The sequence below is a fragment of the Urocitellus parryii genome, chromosome 1 (assembly GCF_045843805.1).
Source record: "Urocitellus parryii isolate mUroPar1 chromosome 1, mUroPar1.hap1, whole genome shotgun sequence".
Lineage (NCBI taxonomy): Eukaryota > Metazoa > Chordata > Mammalia > Rodentia > Sciuridae > Urocitellus > Urocitellus parryii.
The window spans coordinates 93,135,807-93,163,520 of NC_135531.1; the positions used below are offsets into that span (position 1 = coordinate 93,135,807).

Consider the following 27,714-nt stretch of genomic DNA (forward strand, 5'->3'; position numbering starts at 1 on the left):
TGGCTTCTATTTCTAAAGGCTCAGTATTTGTGTACACAAAGGAGAGAATTAACATTTGCAGAACACTCTATGGGATAAATGTAGTATTTGACTTTTAAACCCATATCACATTGACTGTTACCACCTAATCCAAGATATTATTCATAGTTAAGCGTGAAAACCAAAGCTTTGAAAGAATAACTTGCCATAGGTCAAATAGGTAGTTGGGGCCACTGAAGTCTCATCTTTTTTGGAGAAACTTTTAAACATTCTAATTGTTGAGTTTTCTCTCAATGGTCTTTTATCCCATCAGAGATGGGGGTGGAAGATGGAAAGAGCAAGAACCAAGGATAAAAAAGTCCTCTCACTTGTAATCTCAGAGATTCTAGGATACAGAAGGAAGAGCTGAAGTCTTTGTTAAGCCAGGTGTGGTGGTGCAGCGACTCAAAGAGGCTGAGGTGGGAGGATTGATCCTCTGCGTGTATCAATCCCCACCACAAAAACAACAACAAAAACTTCTTTAAAAACCTGATCCCAGCAGCTTGGGAGGCTGAGGCAGGAGTTCCACAATTTGAGACCAATCTCAGCAACTTAGTGAGGCCCTAAGGACTTAGCTAGATCCTGCCTCAAAAAATTAAAAGGGCTGGGAATGTGGGTCAGTGATTTAGCACCCCTGGGTTCAACCCCCAGCACAAACAAACAAACAAATAAATAAACAAAAACCCAAACAGTGAATTGTTCAGTTATCTATATGAAAGATTACAAGGTATCCCTTAAAGGGTATTATAATTTTTGGCAGTGCTGGGGATTGTATCAAACCCAGGGCCTTATGCATGCTATACATGCATTCTACTGCTAATCCCCAGGGTATTACTTTAGTTAAAAATCAGCTCTCCAAGAATACTGAGGAATTAAAAAAAAAAAAAAAAAAAGAAGTACCCAAAATTCAGTGATTTGGAAGTATTCACTTTATCAACTAGGTGATGATGAATCAATGTCAACTTGGGGAAGGTACTAAGACACATTTAACATGTTATTCAAATTATGCCTCAATAAGTTTATACTTGAAATATACAAGATTTCTTCATGAAGATAAGTGAAAAATATCCTAAGACCTACAGACATAACCCAAACTAACACCATATTTTTCCTTGTCACATTCCTCATGACCATTGATTAGATGAAGCTTTGGTTATTTTATTATATAAACTATAAAGCTTCCAACACCATTTCTGGGGCTACCTCTTGCTTGCTCAGAAAACATCAGGGGAAACAAAAACAACCAGAAAAAACAACCAGAAATCTGTACCTAACTTTCTTGTGACATGTTCACCTGCTTTAGTTCCTTATTTGAAACCAAGGACGGTTCAATTCACATGGCCCTATTCCCAGGCTATGTACACATTTGTCCTCATACGCCAACTGTGAAGAATATACCAGGAACAATCATAAGTAGGGAAAACCTACCATCAACTTTTTTTTTTTTTTTGAGAGAGTGAGAGAGGAAAGAGAGAGAGAGAGAGAGAGAGAGAGAGAGAGAGAGAGAGAATTTTTAATATTTATTTTTTAGTTCTCGGCGGACACAACATCTTTGTTGGTATGTGGTGCTGAGGATCGAACCCGGGCCGCACGCATGCCAGGCGAGCGCGCTACCGCTTGAGCCACATCCCCAGCCCACCTACCATCAACTTTAAGTGAGGCTTACGTTTAGCAAAAGAGCTGGCTGGTTATTTTACTTGTCAATATAGACTAACATTCAATCATACTTATATAAAACCAAAATAAAGTATGTTCCACCCAACTTAAAAAAAAATCAGATTAAGTATAATACTATGAGAATGTTAGCAAAGTTTCCCATTTCAGAAATGGCGCCTTTATAAATGTTCTTCCACAGGCATAACACAGTCTGTTATAGTTCAGATTATGTTGGATAAATCCAGACTTTCATACTTTGGAAAACATAAAATATATCCAGTAGAGCACACTGGTTCAAGTGCTAGATTATTATACATTATCACTCTATGACATTATGGACAGCAAGTTATCTAACTTCTCAGTCTGTTTCCTTGTCTATCAAATGGTGGCAGTATTTATTGTTTTGAATGATACAATGTATTGTTTAAAACAGTGTAATATACTAAGTGCTCAATAAATTATTTTATCTAGATACCTCATTCTGTTCTAATGTATCATTTTGCAGGTGGTTCTTTTTAAGCTACACTACATTTGGGTTATATATCAAAAGATAATCATTTATTATCTAAATTTCAGAATAACACTCATACTTTAGAAAGAAATGTTAAAAATGAACTAATTCCTGATTCTCATGTTCAGAATTCTATACCGCTGGAGAAGTCATTTTTACATTCTGTTAACCCACCTCTAAATTTCACCGTCTTGTGCTAATAAACATGCTTTAACACAACCCATTTTCTCCTGAAAGCTACACGGTAGCCCCGCATACACCAGCACACATGGATTGACTCAGTTTGTCTTTAAAGCTCATTACAATTACTCCTAAAATATTTAACTTTAGGTAAAGAAGAAAAACATTTCTCTATATACACTATGAAAAACTAGAGTTTGACTTTAACACACAAAAAAATTGAAAATACAATCTTTTTGTTTCCCAAGAGAAAATGACATATACCAGGACCCTGTGAGTCACAGAACAAACTTGACTCCCTAACCAACATGAGAAATGGCTAAGATTTTAAGTTTTCATGGAATCAAGATGCAACCAAAGCCTGACTAGAAGCAAACAGGACATGATCATTAACCACATTGTTTAGAGGAAGAGTCCCTACTATTTTAGACAGTTTAATCATGTCTAAAATGTTCAAACTATCACTTGGAAGAAAAGCTGTGCCTAATAGCTTCATTTTTTAGCATGCTTCAAACTTTACCAACAAAGAGGTAAAGCCTTCAAACTTTTAAAAGGAGATGCTTATAACTTTCAAATGGCTAGGTGACATGCTTAGGAACAAATTTAAGAATAAGCTTTCTTCATCAAAGAATAGAAAGGAATATTGTTACTTATTAAGCAGCATTACCAATGTTACTTCACTCAACAACAGGCCGATTAGTAATAAATTCATATTTTAGACTGCTTCAGAGAATATAATGTGAACCTTCCTCCAAACAAACAGAACAAATACTTTAAACAACAATCTACAAAAATCAATATACAACTGAAGGCTTCAAGTAACATGACAGAAAATCCTAGTGACAAAGAAGTACTTAGCATCATAATGGCTCATGACCTACATTACTCTTTTACATTTTTGGAATTATTTTTTTTCTTCTATTGTGGTACAAATTCCCATAAAAATTAATAAGCAAATCTGATATTCATCCTATCACTGCAAATGCAATGCCAATGACAAGCATGAGCTGAAAACCAGATTCTTGTGCTGAAATCAACTTTCCAAAGTCCTGGGACAAAACCACTATGCTAATCTAAGAATGCACAGACTGAAGAATATGTAATGTTCCACTTTTAGGGGCCACTTCCGGTAAGTAAAAACTTTCTACGACTGGGAAAGTCAGGAAGTGAGGAAACAGGAATACTCTGGCACCTTCCTCAAATGAGCATTATTAAAAAAAAAGAAAAAAAAAAGGCTAATCTTAATCTAGTTTAACTCTTCTCAGAATGGATACACCTACAGTTTCTTACTAAAACTTAAAACTGGAGACAAGAAGTTCACTTAATTCAGTTCTGAATTTCAACAAGCACCCTCTACAGTGATATCATAAAAGTTCCACCGGAAGGTCAACAGGAACTCTATTATTATGGCCCATATCAAACAGTCCCACTATCCGGAATTCTCCTGGATATACACATATAGGTTTGTCAACCAAAAGCAGCCCCCACCCACCCATGCCGCACACGTTGGCATTTTCAGTTTATAGGCGGGTCCTGGAACAGCTAGAAACCAGGAAGCTCCAGGATAATTAGAGGACTTGAAGGAACTCATCCTGGGAGAGGTGGGAGACCCTCAGAAATCATAAGGAGCTAGAATGAGGATGTCTCTGTCCACCTCTCCTTCTCGCCCCATCCAAACTTCACCCGGGCCTTAAAGTCCAAGAGGGGGAGGCCATTTTAATAAGGCCTGGCTGAAGAACGTGAAGGGAGGAAACCAGGGAAGGACGTTCGGAAAGGAAAGCCAAGTACTTTTCCCCAAAAGCAGTCGAGTCTGGTGTCAGCACCTGGAGCCTGAAGAGTGAGGAGCAGGTCTTAAGGGCCTGAGAGGGGTACAAAAGTAGTAGTGGCTTATCACGAGGGGGGGGTCGCATGGTCTGAGCCCAGGGAGCGCAGGCCCCTTACCCCCAAGTGGGGGAAAGACCCCTTCTCCGGCCAACAGCTCCGACCCTCGCCCCTGAGTCAGAGGCTACTACCCAGAGGTCCAGAAGGCGGGAGTTGGCTAGTGCCGGGTTCTCCTCATCCGGCCATGCGGCGCGGGGGCGGCCATCCTGAGGGGTCCGGGATCCAAGAGGGCACGGGGGGGCCGGACGCGGCGCTCACCCGCGGGCCGCCTCCAAGCTCTTAATGAGCTTCTTGATCTTCCAGATCTCCACGTTCCTGTCGGCAGCACTGGGGTCGTCCGCCATCTTCTCGCCTCCTCCTCCCTAGAGCGGCCCGGCGGGGCCCGGAGACACCAAGACCACAGAGTTAGCGCCGCCGCTGGGGCAGAGCGGCCCCCTTCCTTGCTACCCCCGAAAGGCCCTCCTCTCCCCGCCCCGCGCGGCCCGCCGGATAGGTCACTGGCCTTTCCCTCCCCTGTCTCACCTAAAGGCCCAGTCCTGGGCGGCAGCGGCTGCTCCTCCCCGGCGGCGGCTCCGCGGCGGCGGCGGCTCTGACGTAGGACACCGGCTCCCTCTCTCCAGGCAGCTGCATGTGTTGCAATCCGCTCACATGGGGCCTGTGATATCACTTCCTCCGCCAGGGGCGGAGTGGAAGGCGGCGGGCGGAAGGGAGGGGGCTGGTTCTGATGAAGAGAAGCTCTGCGCGCGCCGCGACTTTCCATTGGCCCTTTGTGCCGCGGCCTACAACGGGCCTGGTGATTGGTTGCAGCTGCGGCCGCACTGCCTTGTGAGGTAGAAGCAGGGGGCGGGAAGTACCGCATTTCTTCCGTCCAGGCATGCAGAGAGTAGGAAGCGGGCGGAAGCCAGCGGCTCTCGCGACGATTTGCTTAGAGCTTCGCCAGGCTCCAATGGGGGTGGCTCTTAAAGGGCGAGGCACGGGGGTCTTCGTATTTTGCTTTTTCTTGAGTGAACAGGGTAGGCACCTGAAGCTCTGCGACACAAGAGAGGAGCTTGGGGCTCGACGCGCACGTCCAGTGTTGCTTCAGAAGGCTCAAAGGAACGTCTCGGGCTAAGTGACTTCGCTGACGAAGTGTTTGGGCCTGTGTGCGTCACTGCTTCGAGGACTAGTGTTCAGAATCCTGGCCAGTGAGCCCGGATCAGGAGCCTGAACTACCTGGTCCGGGACCCTCATCCACAGGGGCGAAGGAGGCACGTTCCTTGTCGCTCTGTATGGGTTCACTGTGGACTTGGAACTGTGTGAGGTTTAAGAAAGCAGGAGTGTCTGAGATAAGAGACCTGCGGTATTTTGACTCCACGTATATAGTTTGGTCTGAGCTGTCTAGTCTTGATTCCATGTATGTTTGGTCTGGAGCAAAATTGGTAGCTGTATATATTAGAACTTTTTTGTATTTGAGCTAAATTTTTTTAGTTGGCCATTTGGTCCCTCTCATCTCAGGTTCATTCAAATATTTGAACCCAGACCGTGTGCTACATTCTGTTTTCCTGAGGATACAGGAGTGCATCAGACAGGTAACAGTGCCTACCCTATTGGAATTTACTGTCTAGTTGGGTTTATAATCGTTTTCGGGTTTTTTTTTTTTTTTTGGCGCGGGGGCGGGGTACCGGGGATTGAATCCAGGTGTGCATACTGGACCACAGTCCCAGCCCTTTTTTGTATTTCATTTAGAGGCAGGGTCTCGCTGAGTTGCTAAGTGCCTCGCCAAGTTGCTGAGGCTGGCTTTGAACTCGCAAATCCTCCTGCCTCAGCCTCCCGAGTCTATGGGATTACAGGTGTGCGCCACCGCGCCCGTCTTCTAATATCTTGGTGTAATAATCTAATTGTACAGATAAATTGTACTTAAGGCTCTAAGTGTGGATGATGGGAGATCCAACTCTGAAATGAGGCGTAAAAGATGAATAGAAGTTGGTCAGTGAGGCGCATAGCACGTTTGAGGAACTACAGAATTAACCAGTGCTGGAGCAGGGGTTGGGGAGTGTGGTTTGAGGAAGCAACAGGGAAGGGTTCACATAGTGGCCTTTTAAGCTGTTTGGCTTTTTTCTCTAATTATTTAAAAGACTTTAGAGCCCTTGCCTGGATTGGAGAGGGCAAAAGTAGAAACCTATAGACCCTTTTGGTCGCTTCAGTACGATGTGAAAGATGACTGTAGCTTAGAAGAGGGTGGCGGCAGTGCAGATGGAAGTGAATGAATAACGATACGGTATATATGAGGTTAATCTGTATGGATTGGACCCATATATGGCCTGGATAAGAAAGGAAGAAAGGTTCCCATAGAGTACTGAAATGATGACATTTACTGAGGTAGGAAAGAGGAGGAACAGGTTTTGCTCTGGGATAATTGAGAATTTCATCTTAGAAGATGTTTAAGTAGTGATGTCAGTCATGCAGTTGCGTTTATTTGGGCTTTAAATACTTTTGGCATGTTTTCTCAACTTTGTCTACACTTTGGAAACGGGAGTGTCACCCCCATTTCATGCATGGGAAAATTGAGGTAAAGAAAGGTGAAAAGGTCTTGCTCAGTCACTCAGCTAGTTTGTGCTTTCCCAGCTCCATATTCATTATTCAGTGCATAATATGATTATGCACTGATTACCTATCTCTCCATAGGGTGGGAACACAGACTTCTATGGGGCAAGTTTTCTTTCCCCCTAAAAGCATCTCTTTAGGTTCTGTTTTAATTTCCAGTATGTTGTCTCTCATTGTATAACATTGTACTCCAGCTCTGCCTGTTATTCACTGTGCTTGGCAGTAAGGTCTTATTTTTTTTTTTAGTTGTCAGTGGACCTTTATTTATTTACATGTGATGCTGAGAATCAAGCCCAGTGCCTCACACATACTAGGCAAGCGCTCTGCCACTGGGCCACAACCTCCGCCCCAGTGAGGTCTTCTTAAATATACTGTTTACTGACTAGGGTCTACTGTGTCCTAAGCTTCTCTCTACTTCATTTCCCTTACCCTACTTTCTATATTAGGTTTCCTTGCTTTGCCTTCCTTTTGTTATGTTTAGATTGTGTCTTTAGGTTCCTTTGAAGACTTTCCAAGCTTTTTAGACCAGCTTATGGTTTCATCTGGTCACATCTCAGGTGGAATTGGTATTTGTCAATCTTTGAATTTTTTTGGGGGGGCAGTTACTGGGGATTGAACTTGGGGATGCTTGGCCACATCCCCAGCCCTATTTTGTATTTTATTTAGAAACAGGGTCTCACTGAGTTGTTTAGCACCTTACGTTGCTGAGGCTGGCTTTGAACTTGTGATCCTCCTGCTTCAGCCTTGTGAGCTGCTGGGATTATAGGTGTGCACCACCATGCCTGGCTAACCTTTGAATTCTTGAAATGTGTTTCAATATTGCAGCTCCAGGCAGTTCAACTGTATCCCCAAAAGCTCATTTGCCTAATTGCTGCAAATTCACCATCTCTGCATTTAAACTTGGATTCCATCAATGCATTAGAGGCAGAGGCTCTTACAGGAGAGAATTTTGGAAGGAATGGAACGGGAAGCTAGTAAGTGAAGGCTTTTAAAATGGAACGATGGGGGTGCTGGGGTTGTGGCTCAGTGGTAGAGCGCTTGCCTAGCATGTGCAAGGCCCTGGGTTCAATCCTCAGCACCACATTAAAATAAGGTACTATGTGCAACTAAAAAATATTTAAAAAAAATAAAGTGGAACTATGATCATTTAGGGTTGAGAAGGAAACTTGTGATGTCAGGGTGATGCTGATTTTTCAAACTGCTACATGGTAAGAGTAGAATATATAACCTGTGATTCTCTGAATAATGAAGGAGTTGTTCTTGATTATCAAATCTTGTTCAAGAGTTTTTATAAAACTTACTATAGATTATATAGAACCTATGTGGGTATATTGCAGCACTTCTGTAATCTCAGCTACTCAGGATACTGAGGCAGGAGGACTGCAAGTTCAAGACCAGCCTGGGCCACTTAGCAAGACCCAGGGCTGGGGATGTAGCTCAGTAATAGAGTAACTCTGGGTTCAATCCCTATTACTCCTACTCCCTGACCCTCACATCTCTAGAATCTCTCCTTTCTTCCCAGAGGTCTTTGCATTGGCTGAAAGTTCCAGCCCTCTAACCAGCTGGTCTTTCTCGTGATCAGCCCCTCCAGAAGTTTCCTTTGGGCCCCTCTCCTAAGTGCTTAAACTCAATATAAACTGCAGCCATCTGAAGAGGCTCATATGAACAACAAAAGAAACTCAGAAAATTCCAAGGATTCAAGAGCTGTCATGGAACTGAAAACTTTATCGTATACCACAGCTAGGGTATATAAAGACCCAATACTTTAAATTGTAATTCTGAAAGGCTCTAAATTCCTAACAGTTGGTAACACATCAGCCTCTTATGCAGGATGAAAGATCCTACATACCCATTCTACAGACTCTGTCTTTCTACCAGGATAAACAAATCTCCAGGAATTATACTTTGGATTTGCTTTATCTTAGTCTCATAACTTTATTTTCTGCCACAGATTTAATGAGTTTCTGGGTTGGTGAATGCATCCTTGAACTAGGAAGATTCTGTACTCCAACTCTACAGGAATAGAAATTCCTGCACTCAGAGGACGCTCATAAACCAAACTCTTGTGTACTTCTTCATTTGGCTGTCCATGTGCATCTGTTGTAATATCCTTTATAATGAAAGGCTAAATTGAAATAAAGTTTCCCTGAATTCTCTGTTCCACCACCATAGCAAATTACCAAACGCAATTAGGGTTAAAGGATCCCTGATTTTATAGTCACTTAGTCAAAAACAGGTCACAATCTGGAACTTGTGATTGGCATCAGAAGTGGGGAGAGCCATATAACTTGTGGGATCTGATTCAAATTCCAGGTTGATAATATCAGAAGTTAAAAGTGAATCATAGGATACCCAGCTCGTGTGCAGAAAGTTGAAGTGCTTGGTGTGGAAAAAACCCACCATTTGACCATGACCAAAGCAGCATTCTGTGTTGAGTGTAGAAAAATGGAATTTGTATTTCTTCATTAATATAAATTAAATGAACAACATTTTCCTGGGTGTCTTAATAGTTATATGTCTTGTCTGCTCTGCCCCTGATCAGAGATTTTTTTGAGGGGGTGGTACTGGGGATTGAACTCAGGGGCACTCAATCATAGAGCCACATCCATAGCCCTATTTTTTTTTATATTTATTTCTTAGTTGTAGATGGACATAATATCTTTATTTCATTTTTTTTTTCACATGGTGCTGAGGTTTGAACCCAGTGCCTTTCGTGTGCTAGGTGAGCACTCTTATCACTGAGCCACAACCCCATCCCCAACCCCCTCCCAGCCCTATTTTGTATTTTATTTAGAAACAGATATCACTGAGTTGCTTAACACCTCAACATTGCTGAAGTTGGCTTTGAACTCCATCCTCCTGCCTCACCCTCGTGAGCTGCACCACCATGCCTGTCCAGAGAGTTCTATATATTTTTAAAATTTTAAAATATTTTTTCACTTGTAGGTGGACACAAAACCTTTATTATTACTTTTAAGGTTTTTTTAGTTGTAGTTGACACAATACCTTTATTATTTATTTTTTTAGTTGACACAATACCTTTATTATGTATTTATTTTTATGTGGTGATGAGGATCAAACCCACAACCTCACACATGCAAGGCAAGTGCTCCACCACTGAGCTATGCCCCCAGCCCCAGAGTTCTGTATTGAGGCTGGGGTATACTCAGTGGTAGAGCGGAAAAAAATAGTTTGAAAAGTATCTGTGGATTTGGTTATCTCTAAGGCACTTACAACTTCAGTAAGTCCCAGCAAGATGCAGTGGCACATACCTGTAATCCCAGCAATTTGGAGGGCTATATCCTGGAAAATTAAAACCAATTTTGTGGCCCAAGGTTTTTCTGGGTAGCACACAGAATGGGAATGACCAGAATAAATGGCAATCCTATCTCAGTCCACTTTGTGCTGCTATAACAATACTGACTGGGTAATTTATTATGAATATATTGGTTCAATTATGCAATGTGGAGAAATCCCAGAATCAAGAGCCACCTTGCTGATACCAAGTGTGGTGATGCATGCCTGTAATCCTGGCTACTAGAGAGGTTGAAGCAGGAGTATTACAAGTTTGAGGCCAACCTGGGCAATTTAGTGAAACCTTGTTCTAAATTTTTAAAAAGTGCTCTGGGTTTAGCTCAGGTATATATATATATATATAGTGCTTTCCTATCATGAGGTCCTGGGTTCAATCCCCAGTGTCACCAAATGGGGGCGGGGGAGCATTGCTGCATAATCCAAACAGAAGGGCAGCAGGCAAGAGAGGAAAAAAGACGGAACTTGTAGCCTCAATCTCTGGCATTTGTGAATTCATGAGCCATGCAGACTTCCCTTGTATGATCTTAAAAAAAAATTGTATGCCATTTACCTCAGTTGATTTTTTTTCTTTTTAGTTTCATACATTCTTGGGAAAATAATATGGCTGAGCAGGGTGGTGCACACCTTTAATCCCAATGGCTCAGGAGGCTGAGGCAGAAGGATTGCAAGTTCACAGCCAGCCTCAGCAACTTAGTGAGTCCCTAAGAAATTTGGTGAGACCCTGTCTCAAGGAAAAATGCTGGAGATGTGGCTCAGGGGTTAAGGGCCCCCTGGGTTCAAACGTTGGTACTTAAAAAGAATGGCACACACCAATAATCCCAGCTAAAGTGTAACCTTAGCTATTTGGGAGGCTGAGAAAGGAGACTTGCAAGTTTGAGATGAGCCTTTTCTAATTATTTTCATCTTGTTGGCCATGGTGACACATGCCTGTAGTTCCAACTACAGAGGCTGGGAAAGGATTACCTGGGCTCATAAAATTATAAGAATAGTCTGGGCAATGTGGAAGACCCCAATTTATTTTTTTTAAAAGAGAGAATTTTTAAATATTTCTTAGTTTTCGGCGGACACAACATCTTTCTTTGTATGTGGTGCTGAGGATTGAACCCAAAGCCGCACGCATGCCAGTCGAGCGCACTACCGCTTGAGCCACATCCCCATGAACCCAAATTCACCTTTTGTCTTGGCCTGGAGATGGAGAGAAGCATACGTGAACGCATAAATTTGATCCACAGCACATTATCAATTAGATTTGGTATAAGCTCCCCCACCCCCATTGTGAGTTTGACAGACAAGGATGCAATTTATAAATCAATAACCAAAAGGCTTTAATTTCTAAAATGGAAATGTAATACCACCCTGAATTTTGGACAGTAGAGGTATTTTGAAATATTTTAGTGTTTATGTGCTAGGAATCATTCTGGGTGCAGAGACATTGTCAATGAACAATTTTTGGTGTTAATATAGCTTACATTTTAGGTGGGGAAAGGACAAATTGAATAGTAAAAAATGCTAAGAGGAATAGGAAATGACAAACGTGAGAAGGGGGGCTATTTTTATATTTCTCTCTCAAAAAAAAAAAAAAAAAAGTGATAGGTGAGTCAAATGGAAATGTTGAGACTGTTCCATCAAGGGATAAAAGCCAGAAGATAAAATTGGGAGAAAAGAGTAAAGTGGTAATGAGGGGCCACATCATGTGAAGCTGTAGGCCTTGGGAAGAGCTTAGAGAAGGGGAGTGCCATCTCACTGCTGTGAGAAAATACCAATGTACCAATATAGCAATGGTTTAAGTGGATAGACTGGTCAAAACTCAGGTAATCCAAGGTAATTTACAATAAAAATAGTAGAGATGGTAATTCTTTACATACTTTGGTAAGATTTGATGACTGCAGGTTTTGGTTTGAGCAACTTTAAAAAAATATACATACATTGGTACTGCAAAGACCAACTTAAGGAAGGAATAGAAGCAAAAAATTGCAAATTACACTTGTTATCCTATCAAGTACTTATAACAAGAGACTTTCAAGTAGAGGAAATTGTGTTCTTTCTAATGTGTGAAATATCGAAGTAAGTGCCCTGATGGGATATAAAAGGTAGAAGAAAATTGGAATTCTTTGCTTGCTTTAGCAGATGCATTCATCTTGGATAAACCATTAGTATTCTCCAGCTTGCACACAGTGGATCTCCATAATCATGAGCAAATTTCTTATAGTGAGCCTCAGACCATATAATATCCTATTGGTTTATATCTTTGGGAAATCCTAATGAAATTTTTTTTCATGTGTACTTTTTTAATTAGAGATTTATAATTACATATAGTGGTTGGGTTCATCTAATGAAATTTTTTATGCTATTACAGCTTAGATTGAGAGAGAACTGAATTACAGTTCAATGTGTTTATCTCTCCTACTGGGCACCTTAAGTCAATAGCTATAGATATCTACTCAAGTACCCTTTCCAGTAGAACCCAGATTCTGTTCAGGGTATGCTTCAGTCCCAAGGGTAAACCTTGATTAAAACATGCTATTAATGATCAGTCGGGGTACTTGGAAATCTTGGAGGACAGTTTAGCTACCATACTGATCTGAACACAGCTGAGCATCTTCCAACATAACACAAACCATCTTTTATGACAGAATCATCGTAGGTTCCTATCAAGTGTTCATGTGGCTGAAAACCTGAGTATCATCAACTCACACAAATCCTAATAATTTTCACATGGGTGTTACGAAGTGGACAAGTGAATTTTCTAGTTATGCAATGTAGAAATCACTCACTTCCTCCACATTAGGGCATTGTATTGTATTCACCTTAAAAATGGGAATTTCTGATAGGCATGGTGGTACATGCCTGTAATGGACGCTGAGGCTCTTAGCAATTTAGTGAGACCCCTATCTAAAATACAACCCCCCCCCAGAGCCCTATATTTCTAAATACCATTAAATTATAAAGGAGCTATGTTACATGGTGTAAGTTTACTTCAGTATCCATGAAATTCAAAGAGAAGTATGTTCAGAGACATGGGAAATAATTCTACTTAATGAGACATAAGAAAAATATCACTTAAGTCATTGGCATGTGATATTTAAAAGTACATCAAAATTTGGGACAAGCCAATATACTGAGGATGGGAAATCACAAACAGATCAAGAATCTGGTTTCCTTATTTTTGAAATCACTCAAAATACATCTTATGACTACTACCTATCAGTTTCTTCAACTTAAGCCAGGCTTGGTTGTATACATTTCTAAGCTGACAGCAACCTGAATAAAAGACCTGGTTTTTGAAATAGACATCTAAAATTTGCCTGTGACTTTTTATACCAATCCTTCTGAATCTTTGGATTTGTTCGTCTCTTTATCCAGTGCTAAAAAATCCTGTTTTCTTCCTTGGAAAATATGGAAAGAGTGACATGTCATAGTCCTGAAGCTAAACTGCAGCTCACACCATAAAAACAAGAAATCAAGATGTTTTCTCATATTTATTTTTTAAAAAATCCAGAATGGATCAAAAAGAACAATCTCAAGGATGTAGGTGCCAGATGCGCCAGAGGGTAGCTAGAAAAGTATGCCTTAGGAACATTAGGGATTTAAGAACTACCTTATTTTAAGCTACCTAACATAAATAGCTTAGTTTTCCACTGACCAGCTTCCTCTGTCCCACCTACTACAACTGTAGCACAGCTATCTCTCTTGCGCTGCAAGGCCTCAGCCGAAGGACCCTGAGTACACATCGGCTATTACAGCAGTGCTCTTGACCAACTAGGATCTTCATCCTCATTATGGTCTCATTCCAGGTTATTATGGTGCATCTCCTTCATTGCGTTTGATACAGTTTCACACCTTGAAAATATTGCCACTTTAGCACAAACTAACAGGAAGTCTTTATAATGATTAGTAAATTGTCTACCCCTAACCCTTTCACATGCAGCTGAAAATTGACAGGCCAGGGAGAGAACATTGTGAACTTTGTACTGCCCATTAAATTATTGCCCAATAAATGTTCATCAGCTAATGGTCACTAAATTTACATATCAAGGAAATTATATATTGAATACTGCAAAAATACAGTAAAGACTGAAGGTTGCCCATTTCTGCTCAGGAAGTGCCTTCACTCCTAAGCTTCATATAGAATGTGGTCTTTTTGGCTCCAATGTACTATTACTGTTTCTCCTCCTTTTGATCTTCCTTTTGTTCCCCAGTGCCAGAACTTCCAGAGCCTTCTCTCTCAGATGCCATCTGTTAAGAAAACATTTGATACCCATTTAGAATATTAAGCTAATAGTTTAACACCAAAACAAAGGAGTGTCATCCTGTGCACTCCTGTTCCATCCCCTACACTAGTGCTTTCCCTTGATTCCTTTGACACTATCATCATTCCCTAAATAGAATCAAGATGGCAGGAGATGTTTTAAAATCCTATTCTCAATTCCATAAATGACAATGGAGAGAACACCAGTAACAGTAATTAAGAAAAGTAACCAGGATCAAAATACCCCTCAGCCCTTGTACCTTTTTGTATGCCATTTCAAAGAGCTTTAATGATGCCTGCTGAAGGGAGGATGCTGCCTGCCTGATGTTTTCTCCCGTTTCACTGTCTTTTCGAGCCAGGAGCTCCCTCATTTTGGATATCTCTTCTTTAAGTTTGTTGCACTTAAAAAGACAAAAATTTTCATTTTCTCAGGTCTTCTGTCCCATTATGTGTTGCAGTAATATTCAGAACACTTAAAAAACTGATTACTTATATCATGATACACAGAAAAACAAACTTCACTCAGTGGTGATAATTCCCCCAATCTTTTCAGTTGTTTGAGAACAGTTTACCTCATCAGCAGGTAATTGGTCCTTGAATTCTTCCATCTTGGTTTCTGTGTCATGAATGATTCCTTCAGCCATGTTAACTGCTTCAACTCGTTCCTTAGAGAAATGAGAAGTTTAATATAAATGTTTTTCCAATCAAAACTCAGAGAAGTTTGAGCTAGACTCTTTTCATAAGAATTCTGATAGAAGACTAAGAAAAAACATTTCAAGCAAGGGTGTGGTCATGCACACCTGTAATCCCAGCTACTCAGGTAGCTAAGGTGGAACATTATTTGAGCCCAAGAGTTTGGGACCATAAAAAGACCCTATATGAAAGCAAAAGAGATCTGAGTAAAGCAAAGGTGAAGATAGTGGTAAAAGTTCAGCCACATGTTCAACTCTACTTTCATGTGACAGCTTTACTAAGATTAAGAAGCCAAGAAGATGGGCTGGGGTTGTAGCTCAGTGGTGGAATACTTGCCTAGCATTTGTGAGGCACTGGGTTTGATCCTCAACATCAGATAAAATTGAATAAATTTCATTATACTGTGCCCATCTACCAACATTAAAAAAAAAAAAAAAGTAATTACCTTCTTTCTCCGGTCTTCTTCAGCATACTTCTCTGCATTTTTAACCATATTTTCAATATCATCTTTACTTAATCCACCAGAGGACTGGATTACAACTGTAAGAAAAAACATCTATGAGCTCTTTGGTAAAATTATATACCCGTTCTTCCTCTGGCCAAGGTCAACTGATCTACTTTTTCCTACTTAAAATCCACCAGAGGGCTCACTGCTTACCCGTTTGCTTCTCTGAAAAACATTATACTTGTAAAGAAGACTCATTCTCCCCTCAGGACAGAGAAGAAAAAGAGGTGCACGTAACAACAGGATCTAATTCCCAACAGAGGTCCCTCACCTTACTCTTAACTGATAAGGACTTACTCTGCTGCTCACGTCCAGTGCCCTTATCTTTTGCAGAAACATGTACGATCCCATTGGCATCAATATCAAAGGTAACTTCAATCTGAGGGACTCCACGAGGGGCAGGGGGAATTCCAATCTAAAGTAAGCAATACTCAGAGTAAGATCCTTTAACAGGAGGTCTAGTGCTACTATTGTCACAACTATATGATCATTAGGTAAACAAATTATTTGCTTCCTGGAAGGAACAAGTGATACTTTCACACAGTGCACAAAACCATGAGTTTATAAAAGTGAGGGTGGTAGCTTCACTGCTGCATGAAATCAACAGGGCTTTATACTTGTGAAGTTTAGTTACATGTACAGTGAATAATAATTATAATGGCTATATTTATCCGGGGACATGGTGAATGATAGGAAACCTCTCCACTGTAGTTCATATCACTAAGAACAAAGCAATACTGATCAAAAGCCAGTAACAACATCAAATGACTCTTACATGATTAGAAAAAACATTTTATAAAGTACTTGATGAAATTTCGAAGGCTCTGATAAACACCAAAGGCATGGATTGCAGAATTCATCCTATATACGTCAGCAGTTTATAGGATTTGGAGTACTATCTAACTTTAGAATGAAGCAATTGGAGAACACAATTTTCAGATTTTTTTTTTAAAGAGAGAGTGAGAGAGGGGAGAGAGGAGAGAGAGAGAGAGAGAGAGAGAACTTTTAATATTTATTTTTTAGTTCTTGGCGGACACAACATCTTTGTTGGTATGTGGTGCTGAGGATCGAACCCGGGCCGCATGCATGCCAGGCGAGCACGCTACTGCGCTACTGCTTGAGCCACATCCCCAGCCCCCAATTTTCAGATTTTTCAATACCTACCAAAGTAAACTGTCCAAGAAGTTTGTTGTCTCCAGCCATCTCTCTCTCACCTTGACACACTTTAATTTCCACTTGAGTCTGTCCATCAGCAGCAGTAGAAAACACCTGGGGAACAGTGCATCACAGGTTGACAATCTAATTAAAACACTCTCCTTATAGAAGGCAAACAAGGGAAATAAATTCACTGGATAGGAATTTATTTCATTTATTCCTATCCAGTGAATTTATTTCTGGAAGGATCCCAACATACACTATCCTCAGAACAAAGGCCTATGTCTTTTCAGGGAATAGGAGTAGGATTGGTACAGCAAAATGGCATAGCTATTGTTCAAACTAAGCAAATATACTATACAAAGATATAGCATTAGCACAGAAGGTGTCAAGACAAAAATCAGATGTTATTATGTGCTCAGTCATAGGATGTCATCACATACTTTTTCCTTCAGAATGATGTGTTGACAAAAACATCATTGCACAAACGCAGCAATAGCTGCAGTTTTTCAGAAATAGAGATAATACTTCCGTGACGAGGCAAAGAGAAGGAGAGCTCTTACCTGACTCTTCTTGGTTGGAATAGTGGTGTTTCTATTAATAAGTTTGGTAAAGACACCTCCCAGAGTCTCAATGCCCAGAGACAAAGGCGTGACATCCAGGAGCAGTACATCTGTGACATCACCAGCCAATACACCTCCTTGAATGGCAGCTCCAATGGCCACAGCTTCATCAGGATTAACAGCTTTACTTGGGGCTCGGCCAAAAAGATCTTGCACAGTTTGCTGAACCTGAGCATTAAGAAGAAAAATGTCAGCCAATATTTAGGGTAACTGCCCAATTAAGAGTGAGACAGAAAACTTAAGATGGAGAACTCAAGTGGAGAACACAATATTCTCCAATTAAAACAAACTTAATTTGGTAGGTAATGAAAACCTGAATATCGTGTTCTCCAATTAAGCCAGTCAGATCTAACGACAGAATTCTACTAAAATTATTTCATAGTTGAATTCTTGTTAATGCATTCTAACCAGAGTTTCTCACTTATTGCCCTTTTATATTTGATTTCCTTTATTACTAAATATCCCTAATATTTATTATCTGGTTTCCTGCACATTAATGAAATCATTTTAAACAGATAGTGTTAAGGCAAAGGGACTTAAAATTTTGTCATCCAAGTCCTATTAACTGAAGACCAAATAATGGAAGCAACATAATAAAACTGTTGCTAACATGGGGCACATTCTTCTGTATATTAGGACTAATCAGTACAATAGGACCATAAATAAGTTGTTAAAATTCAGGACTCCTCTTGTCCCAGAACCCCCCATCATTAATTTTGTGCTCTTTTCCTGAGCCCAAATACTTCAACAGAAAAACTAAGAAAATACCAAAGATCACTAATTCAGAACCCAGAATATAATTCTAATTCAGACTATCAGGAAGTCTGTGCTTAGTATCAATAGATTTGTGCTTAAGTCATTATTTCTCCATACATCTATGCTTTTTCAGATTGATGTTGATGAATAAAATGCATCACTGTACAAATCTTTACAGGAGAGATACAAAAAGAAACACTAGGCACTAAACTGTAAAGACATATGTCCTGCCAGGTATGGTGGTGCATGCCTTAATTTCAGAGGCTTGGGAGACTGAGCCAGGAGGATCACTAGTTCAAAGTCAGCCTCAGAACTCAGGGAGACCTTGTCTCTAAATAAAATATAAAAAAGACATGAATGTGTTTCAGTGGTTAAGCATCCCTGGGTTCAATCCCCAGTACCAAATAAATAAATAAGAGATGGGGATATAACTTCAGTGATACAGCAACTCCATGGGACAGTTCTCAAAGACATTCTGCTTCCCTTTAACTAAAAAAGCCAAAGTCTCTAGTGAGGACACAATCACATCCCTCTTAAGTCACCCTGGCAGTTTACATGCTGGCCCCCCTTTTCTCCATGCCAAGAATTCCATGGGTTCACACCTTGGGCATTCTAGTCATACCACCAACAAGAATCACTTCTCCTATGTCACTTTTGCTGACTTCTGCATCCTGCATAGCTTTTTGACATGGAGCAATGGTCCTCTTGATTAAATCAGTGACAATCCCCTCAAATTGAGCCCGGGTCAGCTTCATATTCAAATGCTTGGGTCCAGAAGCATCCATTGTAAGATATGGCAAATTGATGTCAGTCTGCAAACAAAATATTTAAATTGCATGTTAGAAAGTTTAATGTTTTATATAAGAAGCTAGAGTAAAATATAGGAAATGGGGAGGAAATGATAGGATGGGTAAGGGGAAGCAATGCAGAATGAACTCTTAGAAAACAGCCAGGTGCAGTGGCTTGGGAGGCCAAGGCAAGAGGATTGCAAATTCGGATCAGCCTCAGCAACTTATCAAGGCTCTAAGCAAGACTGTTTCAAAATTAAAAATGGGCTAGTGGTGTTGCTCAGTGGTTAAGTACCCATGGTTCAATCCCTGGTAATCCCCCCAAATCACATTATGTGCATATATGAACACATGACAGGGAACCTCACCTTTATGTGTAGGTAGGAAAAAAAACAATCAAATATAAATTAATGAAAATGAGCAAAAGGAAGTCAAGACTACAAAGGAGAATGAGAGAGGAGGATGAGAAGGAAAAGGGTGGGGAATCATGAACTGAAATAGAACTCCATGCATTTGAGTTTGTTGGGATGAGCCCTACTACTATCTATATCTATAAAGCTTTAATTTAAAAAATTGCATATTAGCCGGGAGACCAATTGTAGTTAAGTTTAATACTCAGTAAGGGGACACAAAACTTGAAATGCCACAAAAGGGGGTCAAACCCACTTTAATTGATTAACCAAAGGCAGTGACTACAACTTATCTTTCTAGACACAAACATTTCAAAATCCTTCTTAATAAGGTCTATATATATTGACAACTAAGAATGGAGTGGACAAAGAAATCCCCATTCAGAAGGAAGAATTGTTCTTCCACTTAACATTTAAAACCACACTACTGTTTTGGGTCCCCCCCCCCCTCTTTGTAATACTAGACAGTGACCCTAGAGACACTGTCACTGAACTTCATTGCCCACAGCCCTTTTTAAAATTTTTAGACAGGTTGCCCAGGCTGGCCTCAAAATTGCAATCTTCCTGGCCTCAGCCTCCCAAGTAGCTATGGATATGTGCCACTATGCCTGGCACACATTTTTCTTAACCAAGTTTTAAAAATATACTTTGAACATATGCCTTAAGTTTGTACTCAAATAACCTGAGCTTTATACATTCCAGAAAGTTTATATGTTAATAAAGCTGCAGAAATACTCTCATTAGAGAGATTACAAGAATTGAGTTACACTGCCATTACATTAATGCAGAGCAGTGAGTAGTCCCATTGTGTAACATCCAGTGTTTTATAAATCCCAAATGAAACATGGGATCTTATAATGTGTTACTAAGAATATTTTGGTTAAAGTTCAAAAAATTTTCTAGGGCTGGGGATATTGCTCAGTTGGTAGAGTCCTTGTCTCGCATGCACAAGGCCCTGAGTTCAATTCCCAGCCCCGCCCCCACAGTTTTCTGAAAAGTGTCCCAGAATGGACCCTCAAGAATAAAATTCCTACAAGGCGTGGTGTTGCATGCCTGTAATCCCAGTGGTTCGGGAGGCTGAGGCAGGAGTTAAAAGCCAGCCTCAACCTCAGCCAATGTGAGGTGCTAAGCAACTCAGTGAGACCCTGTGTCTAAATAAAACATAAAATAGGGCTGGGAGGTGGCTCAGTGGTTAAGTGTCCCTGAGTTCAATCCCTGGTACCAAAAAAAAAAAAGCAACACTGTTGATCGTCTAAGAAGTCACTGGGATTACAGGCATGCACCTCCATACCCAACAATACTTTTATTACTGAAACCAATTCTAACAGCAAAAGTACTAGTATTATCCAAGAGATTAAGATAAATAAGTAATTCATACAAGATCATGCAGTTAATTGATAAAATAAGGAACCCCAGCAGTTTGCCTGGAGAACCGTCACTCTTTTGCTTTTCTCAGTGCTTGGATCAACACAGGGCCTTGTGCATGCCAGCAAGTGATCGAGCACTTAGCAACAACACCCCCAGCCCCTAAAACCATCATATAGATCTTCTATTTTATATAATTCCTGGTTTGACATTTACTAATATATAATATCAACTATCAATGGGATAGTCACATTAAAACCAGTCTCTTCGAGCACTCTGCCCTTCAAAATGTCCTGGGAAGCATTAACTGGCAGTTTAGTGACAAATATTTTAACCCTATCTCTAACCACCACATTGTGAAGTTCTGTCATACTACCTGAAACAGAAATGAAACAACATTTAGGATGACTGTACACAACTTTGTTACTCCACACAAACCACTTAAAAAATTCAGATTTAGGCCAAGTGTGGTGGTATATGCCTCTAATCCCAGTAGCTCAGGAAGCTGAGGCAGGAGGATTTTGAGTTTAAAGTCAGCCTCAGCAACTCAGAGAGGCCCTAAGTAACTCAGTGAGTCCCTGTTGCTAAATAAACACTTGCCTGGCATGTGTGAGGCACTGGGTTCAAATCTCAGCACCACATATAAATAAAGGTCCATCAAAAACTAAACTAAACTAAACTAAAAACTTAGATGACTGCATTGCTCCTTTGTTCATGGCAAAGGTTTTACGAACCAAAAAACTGTAAAGAGATTACACTTCCATTGGGACAAACAGAATATACTATTCAAACAAATTCAAGTACAACACTGCTAGGATTTTCCCACATCTTACCTGCACAGATGAGGAGAGTTCACATTTAGCCTTCTCAGCAGCTTCTCGAACCCTCTGAAGTGCCATATTGTCTTTGGTCAAATCAACCCCTGTCTACAAAGTGATGATATGACATTACCATTAGTGAGGTGATAAATACTACTTAAGTTGCAGTAACAATGCAAAACACCATGAAATGCAGCCATATCTTCATAAGCAAACATAAATTATTTTTCATTAACCGTAAAAATCTGTGGGGAAGAAAAGAACTTATTCTTAAACGGGTATCTATCTGACTGGAGTCAGGAGACTGAAATGAATGATTTTCAGCTCTTTCTGGCTCTAGAACTCCTAATTCAAAGAAGGAATCACTTAATGCCTTTTCAAATACTCTACAGTGATTGACATTATTCCCATTCTAAAGCTACAATAACCAGAATAGTTCATTGCCCATGAAAGTGAAACACAATTATTTCAGTAGTTGTTAAGAGCAAAAAGTTGTAGAAAAAAGCCAAGAACATCCTGGTGTGATAGTGCACGATCGTAATCCCAGCTGCCCAGGAGGCTGAGACAGGAGGATTGAGAGTTCAAAGCCAGACTGAACAACAGAGATATGCAAAGCAACTTAGTGAGACCCTATCTCAAAAAAAAAAAAAAAAAAAAAAAAAAAAAAAAAAAAAAAACAAACCACCAAGAGTGGCATGCGTGAGGCATGGGTTCGATCCTCAGCACCACATAAATAAAATAAAGGTACTATGTCAAGAGTATTCTGAACAAAGAAATTCTCAAATTCCCCATGTTCACACTTATTAACCACAATGGTAACCAACCTCTCTCTTGAACTCCTTCACAATGTGTCGTAACAAGGCCTGGTCAAAGTCTTCACCACCAAGGAAAGTGTCCCCATTGGTGGATTTCACCTCAAACACGCCTTTCTGTATTTCCAGGATAGAAATGTCAAAAGTGCCACCACCTAAATCATACACAGCAATGCTAGAAAGAAAAAGAAAGCCTTATGATACAGAACTTATCCCAAGGACTGAATTTCAACAACCAAAGGAAGTTAAACTTAGCTATTAAAGTATAATCATGATACATGCCTAAGTGACATTTGAGCATACATTAACACAAGGCCCTGATTTTAAAAAACATGGAAAATGCAGAGAGAAAATGAACTCAATTTTTAGTATCAGTAAGACAGCACTCAACCCGGTTTTGGAGAAATACTTGTCAACATGAATATCAAGAGAAAAATAAATGATCAAGGCCCCAAAGTAAATAATGGAATGGTCTTAAATAACTTGAAGGTAAAGGAAGCACATTTTTACTCTAAATACAAACAAAGCTCAATCAATAAAAAAGAGGATTCAGAATGAGTCTCATGGCTACATGACCTTAGTCTCATGCATCCAGGCTGGACTGTATTTACAAACTTACATTTTGTCTTCAGATTTGTCTAAACCATAGGCCAGAGCAGCAGCTGTGGGTTCATTAATCACTCGAAGCACATTCAGTCCAGATATCTGGCCAGCATCCTTAGTGGCCTAGAGAAAACAAAGATAAAAGCATTTTCCCCTACCTTGTGTCCCAGGCAACATTTTGTAAAGAAGAAAGCTGACTGATCTCACCTGCCTCTGTGAGTCATTGAAATAAGCAGGGACTGTGATTACAGCATTTTTTGCTGTGTGACCCAAGTAATTTTCTGGAAAAGAATCAGAATAAATTTAATCATGGTATTATGCCACAAAAAACAAGCAAAAGAATTATTAACATAGCCTCGCAACCTGTGTCATCCTTTTAAGACCAAAGACAACACACAACACTGGTCAGTGTTTTAGCAAGTAATTAACATGGAGACAGACCTTTTAAGAAATACTCCAAAATTAAAGACACTGGCTGAAAACTCAAAAAATCTCACCTCTAGTTGTTAGTGAAGGTTCACCAAGTCACAATAACCTTTAGACTTAAAACAGCCACTAGTTTTTAAAATGCAAAAGTTATAAGCTTTACTTATAGGGACAAAAGCTTAAGGTATAGCCTTTTGACTTTCAATATGGAATGCTAAACTCTCCAACACAAAAGCAGCAAGCCCACATACTACCAGGAAAACGTGAAATTAGGAGGTTGATATAGTGAATAGTAAGAGTTTTGCCTTTCCTAGGTTTTCTGTACAAAGGGCATGACTCAGCTACAGAACAGTGGGGTAATCTCAGGTAAGTCAAAATATTCAAACTTTTCCAGATGTGAACACTCACCTGCAGTTTCTTTCATCTTCATCAACACAAATGCTCCAATTTGACTTGGAGAATACAGTTTTCCATGAGCCTCAACCCAAGCATCACCATTGGAGGCACGGACAATTTTGAAGGGAACATTTTTACTGAAAACCACAGAGAAATTATATGAGATAACTGGCTAGTTCCACCTACCATAAAACAAAGTTATGTCACAAATGTTCACTATCCACCCCACAAGAGACTCATGAACAAAGGATAATTTTATAACATCATTTAATGAAAATCTTTAGAAAATAATAAAAATGTGTACATGAATGCTTAAGGTAGCATTCATTCAGACGCTAAAAGTGAAAATAACCCAAATGTCCATCAAATGACAAATGGTTAAACAAATGTTTATCTATACAGAATATTATTTAGTATATATCTATACAGAATATTATTTAGTCATGAAAAGAAATGAAGATTGATATAAGCCACGAGATAAGGACGAACCTTAAATTACCCTAACTGGGAAAAAAAACAGTCACAAAACCCAGTGATTAATATAAAACTGACACTCCAATTAAAGTTCAACAAACCAATTAAAAAAAAAATTTGGGCTGAGGTTGTGACTCAGTGGTAAAGCACTTGCCTAGCAAGCATGAGGCACTGGGTTCGTTCCCCAGCACATTAAAACAAACAAAACAAAAAATTTAAGATATAGGTACCATGAATATCTACTAAAAATATTTTTAAAAATCATACAAAAACGGGTAACTTTACATGTCTGGTATTTTTAATCTGAAATAAAAGCAAACTCAAGTGTCCCCCCTCCCCCGCATCGCCCTGCCCTGTATCTGTATATATCTGAACAATACATGATAGAACCTGTGCCATTAACTTATTCTGCCATTAATTCACATAGTTCAGGAATATCTCATAAACCTTCACATGCATGATCAACACAGCAAATACTGAATCCAAGAAGGCAAAAATGAAGTTTCCGTTGTAAGGAAGGATGTACCCCTATTTCGGAGGCATGGATTCCCCTCTTGCCTCCCAACATGTAATCCACTAAAGAAAGATGTTTTGAGGATCTTAAACTTCTAAGAGTGTTCTGTTTGGCCCTTGCAAATAACTATGTTTTTTGCTATTACTCACATGTCTTTCTGTACTTCAGGGTCATCGTATCGCCGGCCAATGAGACGCTTGGTGGCATAGAATGTATTGTTTGGGTTGGTGACAGCCTGTCGCTTCGCTGGCATCCCAACAAGTCGTTCACCATCTGCTGTAAAGGCAACAACGGAAGGGGTGGTTCTGGCACCTTCAGCATTCTCCAGCACCTAAAGTCCCCAAAATAAGAATTAAGATTCTAGTCACCACCAGCATCTTTTTTTTAAGTTGTAGATGGACATAATACCTTTATTTTAAAATTTATTTTTATGTGGGGCTGAGTATTGAACCCAGTGCCTCATACATACTTGGCATGTGCTCTACCACTGAGCTACAACTCCAGCCCACCAGAATATTAACAGCAACTAATTCACAAAGGCTTAAATACAGCATTAACTGGCATGCTTTACTACTGTGAATTCTAACTCAGCAAATACCAACTCTTGAAAGCATTTAACAGTTTGGTATCTTTAAACCTTTAACTTGAAAGAACTAACAACTAATAACAAAAAGTCGTACAAAAAACTATTCATCAGGTTTTTCAAACTTGGTGTTGAAAAAGATAACCTCTCCTTCGGCATAGAAAATTAAATCTTACATTTCTGTGATGGCTACAAATTTCAGCATGTAAAATATATGCCAAGAAGCACAAATAAACACTAAAAAGGGATTACTGATACTAAACAAATGGAGAAAGACTCCTCTACATAGTGTTTCAGACAAGGACATGAGGGAAAAGCATTAAAGCCCATGTAGGAAGAGGCAAGACTGTAGAATCTCGGGTGCTCTAAATCTTGGTAACAACCCAGAGGGAATAAAGATGTTACATGCAAAGAGTAAGTAGGTTCAGAATAACAGCCTTTATCTAGAAAGCTCTTGCATGTGTGACTCCATTTGCTTCTAGCCTGCAACCTCTCATCTTGGTTCAATATATTTAAAAAACTGCTGCACTATTACACTGCAAGCCAGTCTGGCCTCTATCCCAGGTCAATGTTTTTCAATCCCATGGGGAAGTGAAATTCATTCAATTATCCGCATCACAAAGATTCTCACCTCACAAATCTTAAGAAACCAAAAGCAGCTTTTAAAATGCAAACCAAACTTCAGAATTCCCATCTAAGCCCCAAAGCACATAATTCTGGAGTGGACACTAGCTACTCTATGTGACCCAGAGCTTCTTATCATGCTCACCTTTGCTTGTTTACCCTCCATAACTGCCACACAGGAGTTGGTAGTACCCAAATCAATACCAACAACTGCACCCTTGATTGCTTCTGATCTGTAAGATATTTAAAACAATGTCATAGTTATCACCTTATTACTGGACTCCAAAACAACAGAAGGAAACACAAATATTTGATATGGGAGCAAAATAGTGGTACACTACATTATAAATAAGCAGGTTGAAGTAGTGCTTCTCACTAGGATGGGTTATTAAAAAAGGAATAGTTAATCGTAAATGTAGAGACCGTTAATATGTATCCTCTGTCAAAGGAAATTAAGTTATACTTACGCATAATCTCTCCTTGAAACAAACCTAAAAGCCTCATGACTAAGGCCATTCCAACCATCCTAAAAAATAAAAAACAGTTGCATCAGTCATCAACAACATAAGAAAACTTAAGCTTGTTCTAATTATTTAAGAGTTTTATGCATCAGCCTGAATGTGTGCGTACTCAGATTCTAAGTAACTCAGAAGTTTGTGCTGACCTTGTCGCGGTATTAATGTTGTAGAGCCATTAAAAAAAGGGGAAGGGGGGGGTTAGGCAGAAGCTTTCCATCTGGATAAAAGACGTTTCATTACTTTGTTAACATCTAACCTAGGACTACTTTCAAGCCTTCCATTAAACCCACATCTGAGTGGATAGCTTCAATTCTCATTCACCACAGATGTAGTTTTCGTTTTAGATGAAGAGCAACCACAACCTTCTTTCTTGTCCTTACTTTTTCTGATGTACAATCGAGTACAATCTCCTACTTAAGATTTTCCTAAACACGAAAACTGAAGCTGAAATTGTGATTTTGGACTTCTTCAGGCATTTCTCTTCCTTTATTCACCACACCACCGGGGTCCTACACACACTACTCTGCACAAAGGAAAACCTGTCTTTCGACTCAGGTGAAAATGAAACCTATACTAGCGGCTCCCTCCCAACAGGCTGCATCCCTCTCCCAAGGCGAAACCTGTCCAACCAGACACAGAACAGACTGTTAGGACCACCACCTCGTAATTCGTGGGATAAGAGACTAGATCACGAGTAGTGTGACTCAGCAGGACCCGAAGGGCAGAGGAAGAGGGCCCAGAACTAGGCCTTAAGCCGGCAACGCTAAATACTTAAGTCCGTTACCTTCTTTCCCTCGTGATTTTCCCTTGAAGAACCTGACCCTGAAGGGCGCGGCCTGCCCTACTGAGTCCTGAGACCGTGAGCCGTTTCGGGAAGGCCCGACAGTTTCTTACCTGGTGGCGAGCGGCCGTGGGGCCCCGGGAAGCTGCGGCGCCCACGAGGCGGGCTGCTGCGGCTCGGCTAGCGCTTATCATGGCGGCTAGACCTAGGGAATAGGAAGAAGCAAAGAAGCGCTCGGCTGGACGGGAGCAGAGCAGCGCGGTGGTGGCAGCGATTCTGGAAACCTCCAACCACGTGGGGTGGTGGGGCGGAGATTGGGCACTGAGGCCCAGAGAGCCACTTTTCCAATGAGGCGTCGCCCGCGCCGCCTGACCAGAACCTACCCGACTGCCGCTTCCGGAACTAGGGCGTGCTGATAACGTGCTCCGAAGCATGACTGTTGAAAACACTTTGCCCTCCAGTTTCGGCCGCAGCTAC

General features: G+C 40.3%; 2 protein-coding genes and 2 non-coding genes across 4 annotated transcripts in view; all 4 read right to left on the reverse strand.

The window, feature by feature from the left end:
* The window catches only part of Etf1 (eukaryotic translation termination factor 1), a 28,979-nt gene extending 24,082 nt beyond the window's left edge, over nucleotides 1-4,897 (reverse strand). The window contains exons 1-2 of the mRNA XM_026401221.2: nucleotides 4,769-4,897; nucleotides 4,505-4,608 (exon numbers count right to left, since the gene is read on the reverse strand). Coding sequence (XP_026257006.1) covers nucleotides 4,505-4,590 — 86 coding nt within the window. The 5' untranslated portion in view covers nucleotides 4,591-4,608; nucleotides 4,769-4,897. The remainder of the gene's footprint in view (nucleotides 1-4,504; nucleotides 4,609-4,768) is intronic.
* Nucleotides 4,898-13,604: 8,707 nt separating this feature from the next.
* On the reverse strand, nucleotides 13,605-27,550 carry Hspa9 (heat shock protein family A (Hsp70) member 9). Its single transcript, XM_077800729.1, has 17 exons — nucleotides 27,351-27,550; nucleotides 26,406-26,464; nucleotides 26,084-26,171; nucleotides 24,881-25,062; nucleotides 23,756-23,880; nucleotides 23,129-23,202; nucleotides 22,938-23,044; nucleotides 22,331-22,493; nucleotides 21,522-21,614; nucleotides 18,728-18,937; nucleotides 17,310-17,537; nucleotides 16,756-16,860; nucleotides 15,889-16,006; nucleotides 15,532-15,626; nucleotides 14,966-15,058; nucleotides 14,654-14,794; nucleotides 13,605-14,380 (listed from the first exon to the last, which is right to left on the reverse strand). Exons 1-17 carry the CDS (start codon nucleotides 27,429-27,431, stop codon nucleotides 14,303-14,305), a joined length of 2,040 nt encoding a protein of 679 aa, XP_077656855.1. The 5' UTR covers nucleotides 27,432-27,550; the 3' UTR covers nucleotides 13,605-14,302.
* Nucleotides 17,160-17,231, reverse strand: LOC113191525 (small nucleolar RNA SNORD63). The gene has a single exon (XR_003301899.1). It is a non-coding gene; the product is annotated as a small nucleolar RNA SNORD63 (small nucleolar RNA).
* On the reverse strand, nucleotides 18,216-18,291 carry LOC113191526 (small nucleolar RNA SNORD63). The gene has a single exon (XR_003301900.1). It is a non-coding gene; the product is annotated as a small nucleolar RNA SNORD63 (small nucleolar RNA).
* Nucleotides 27,551-27,714: the final 164 nt, after the last annotated feature.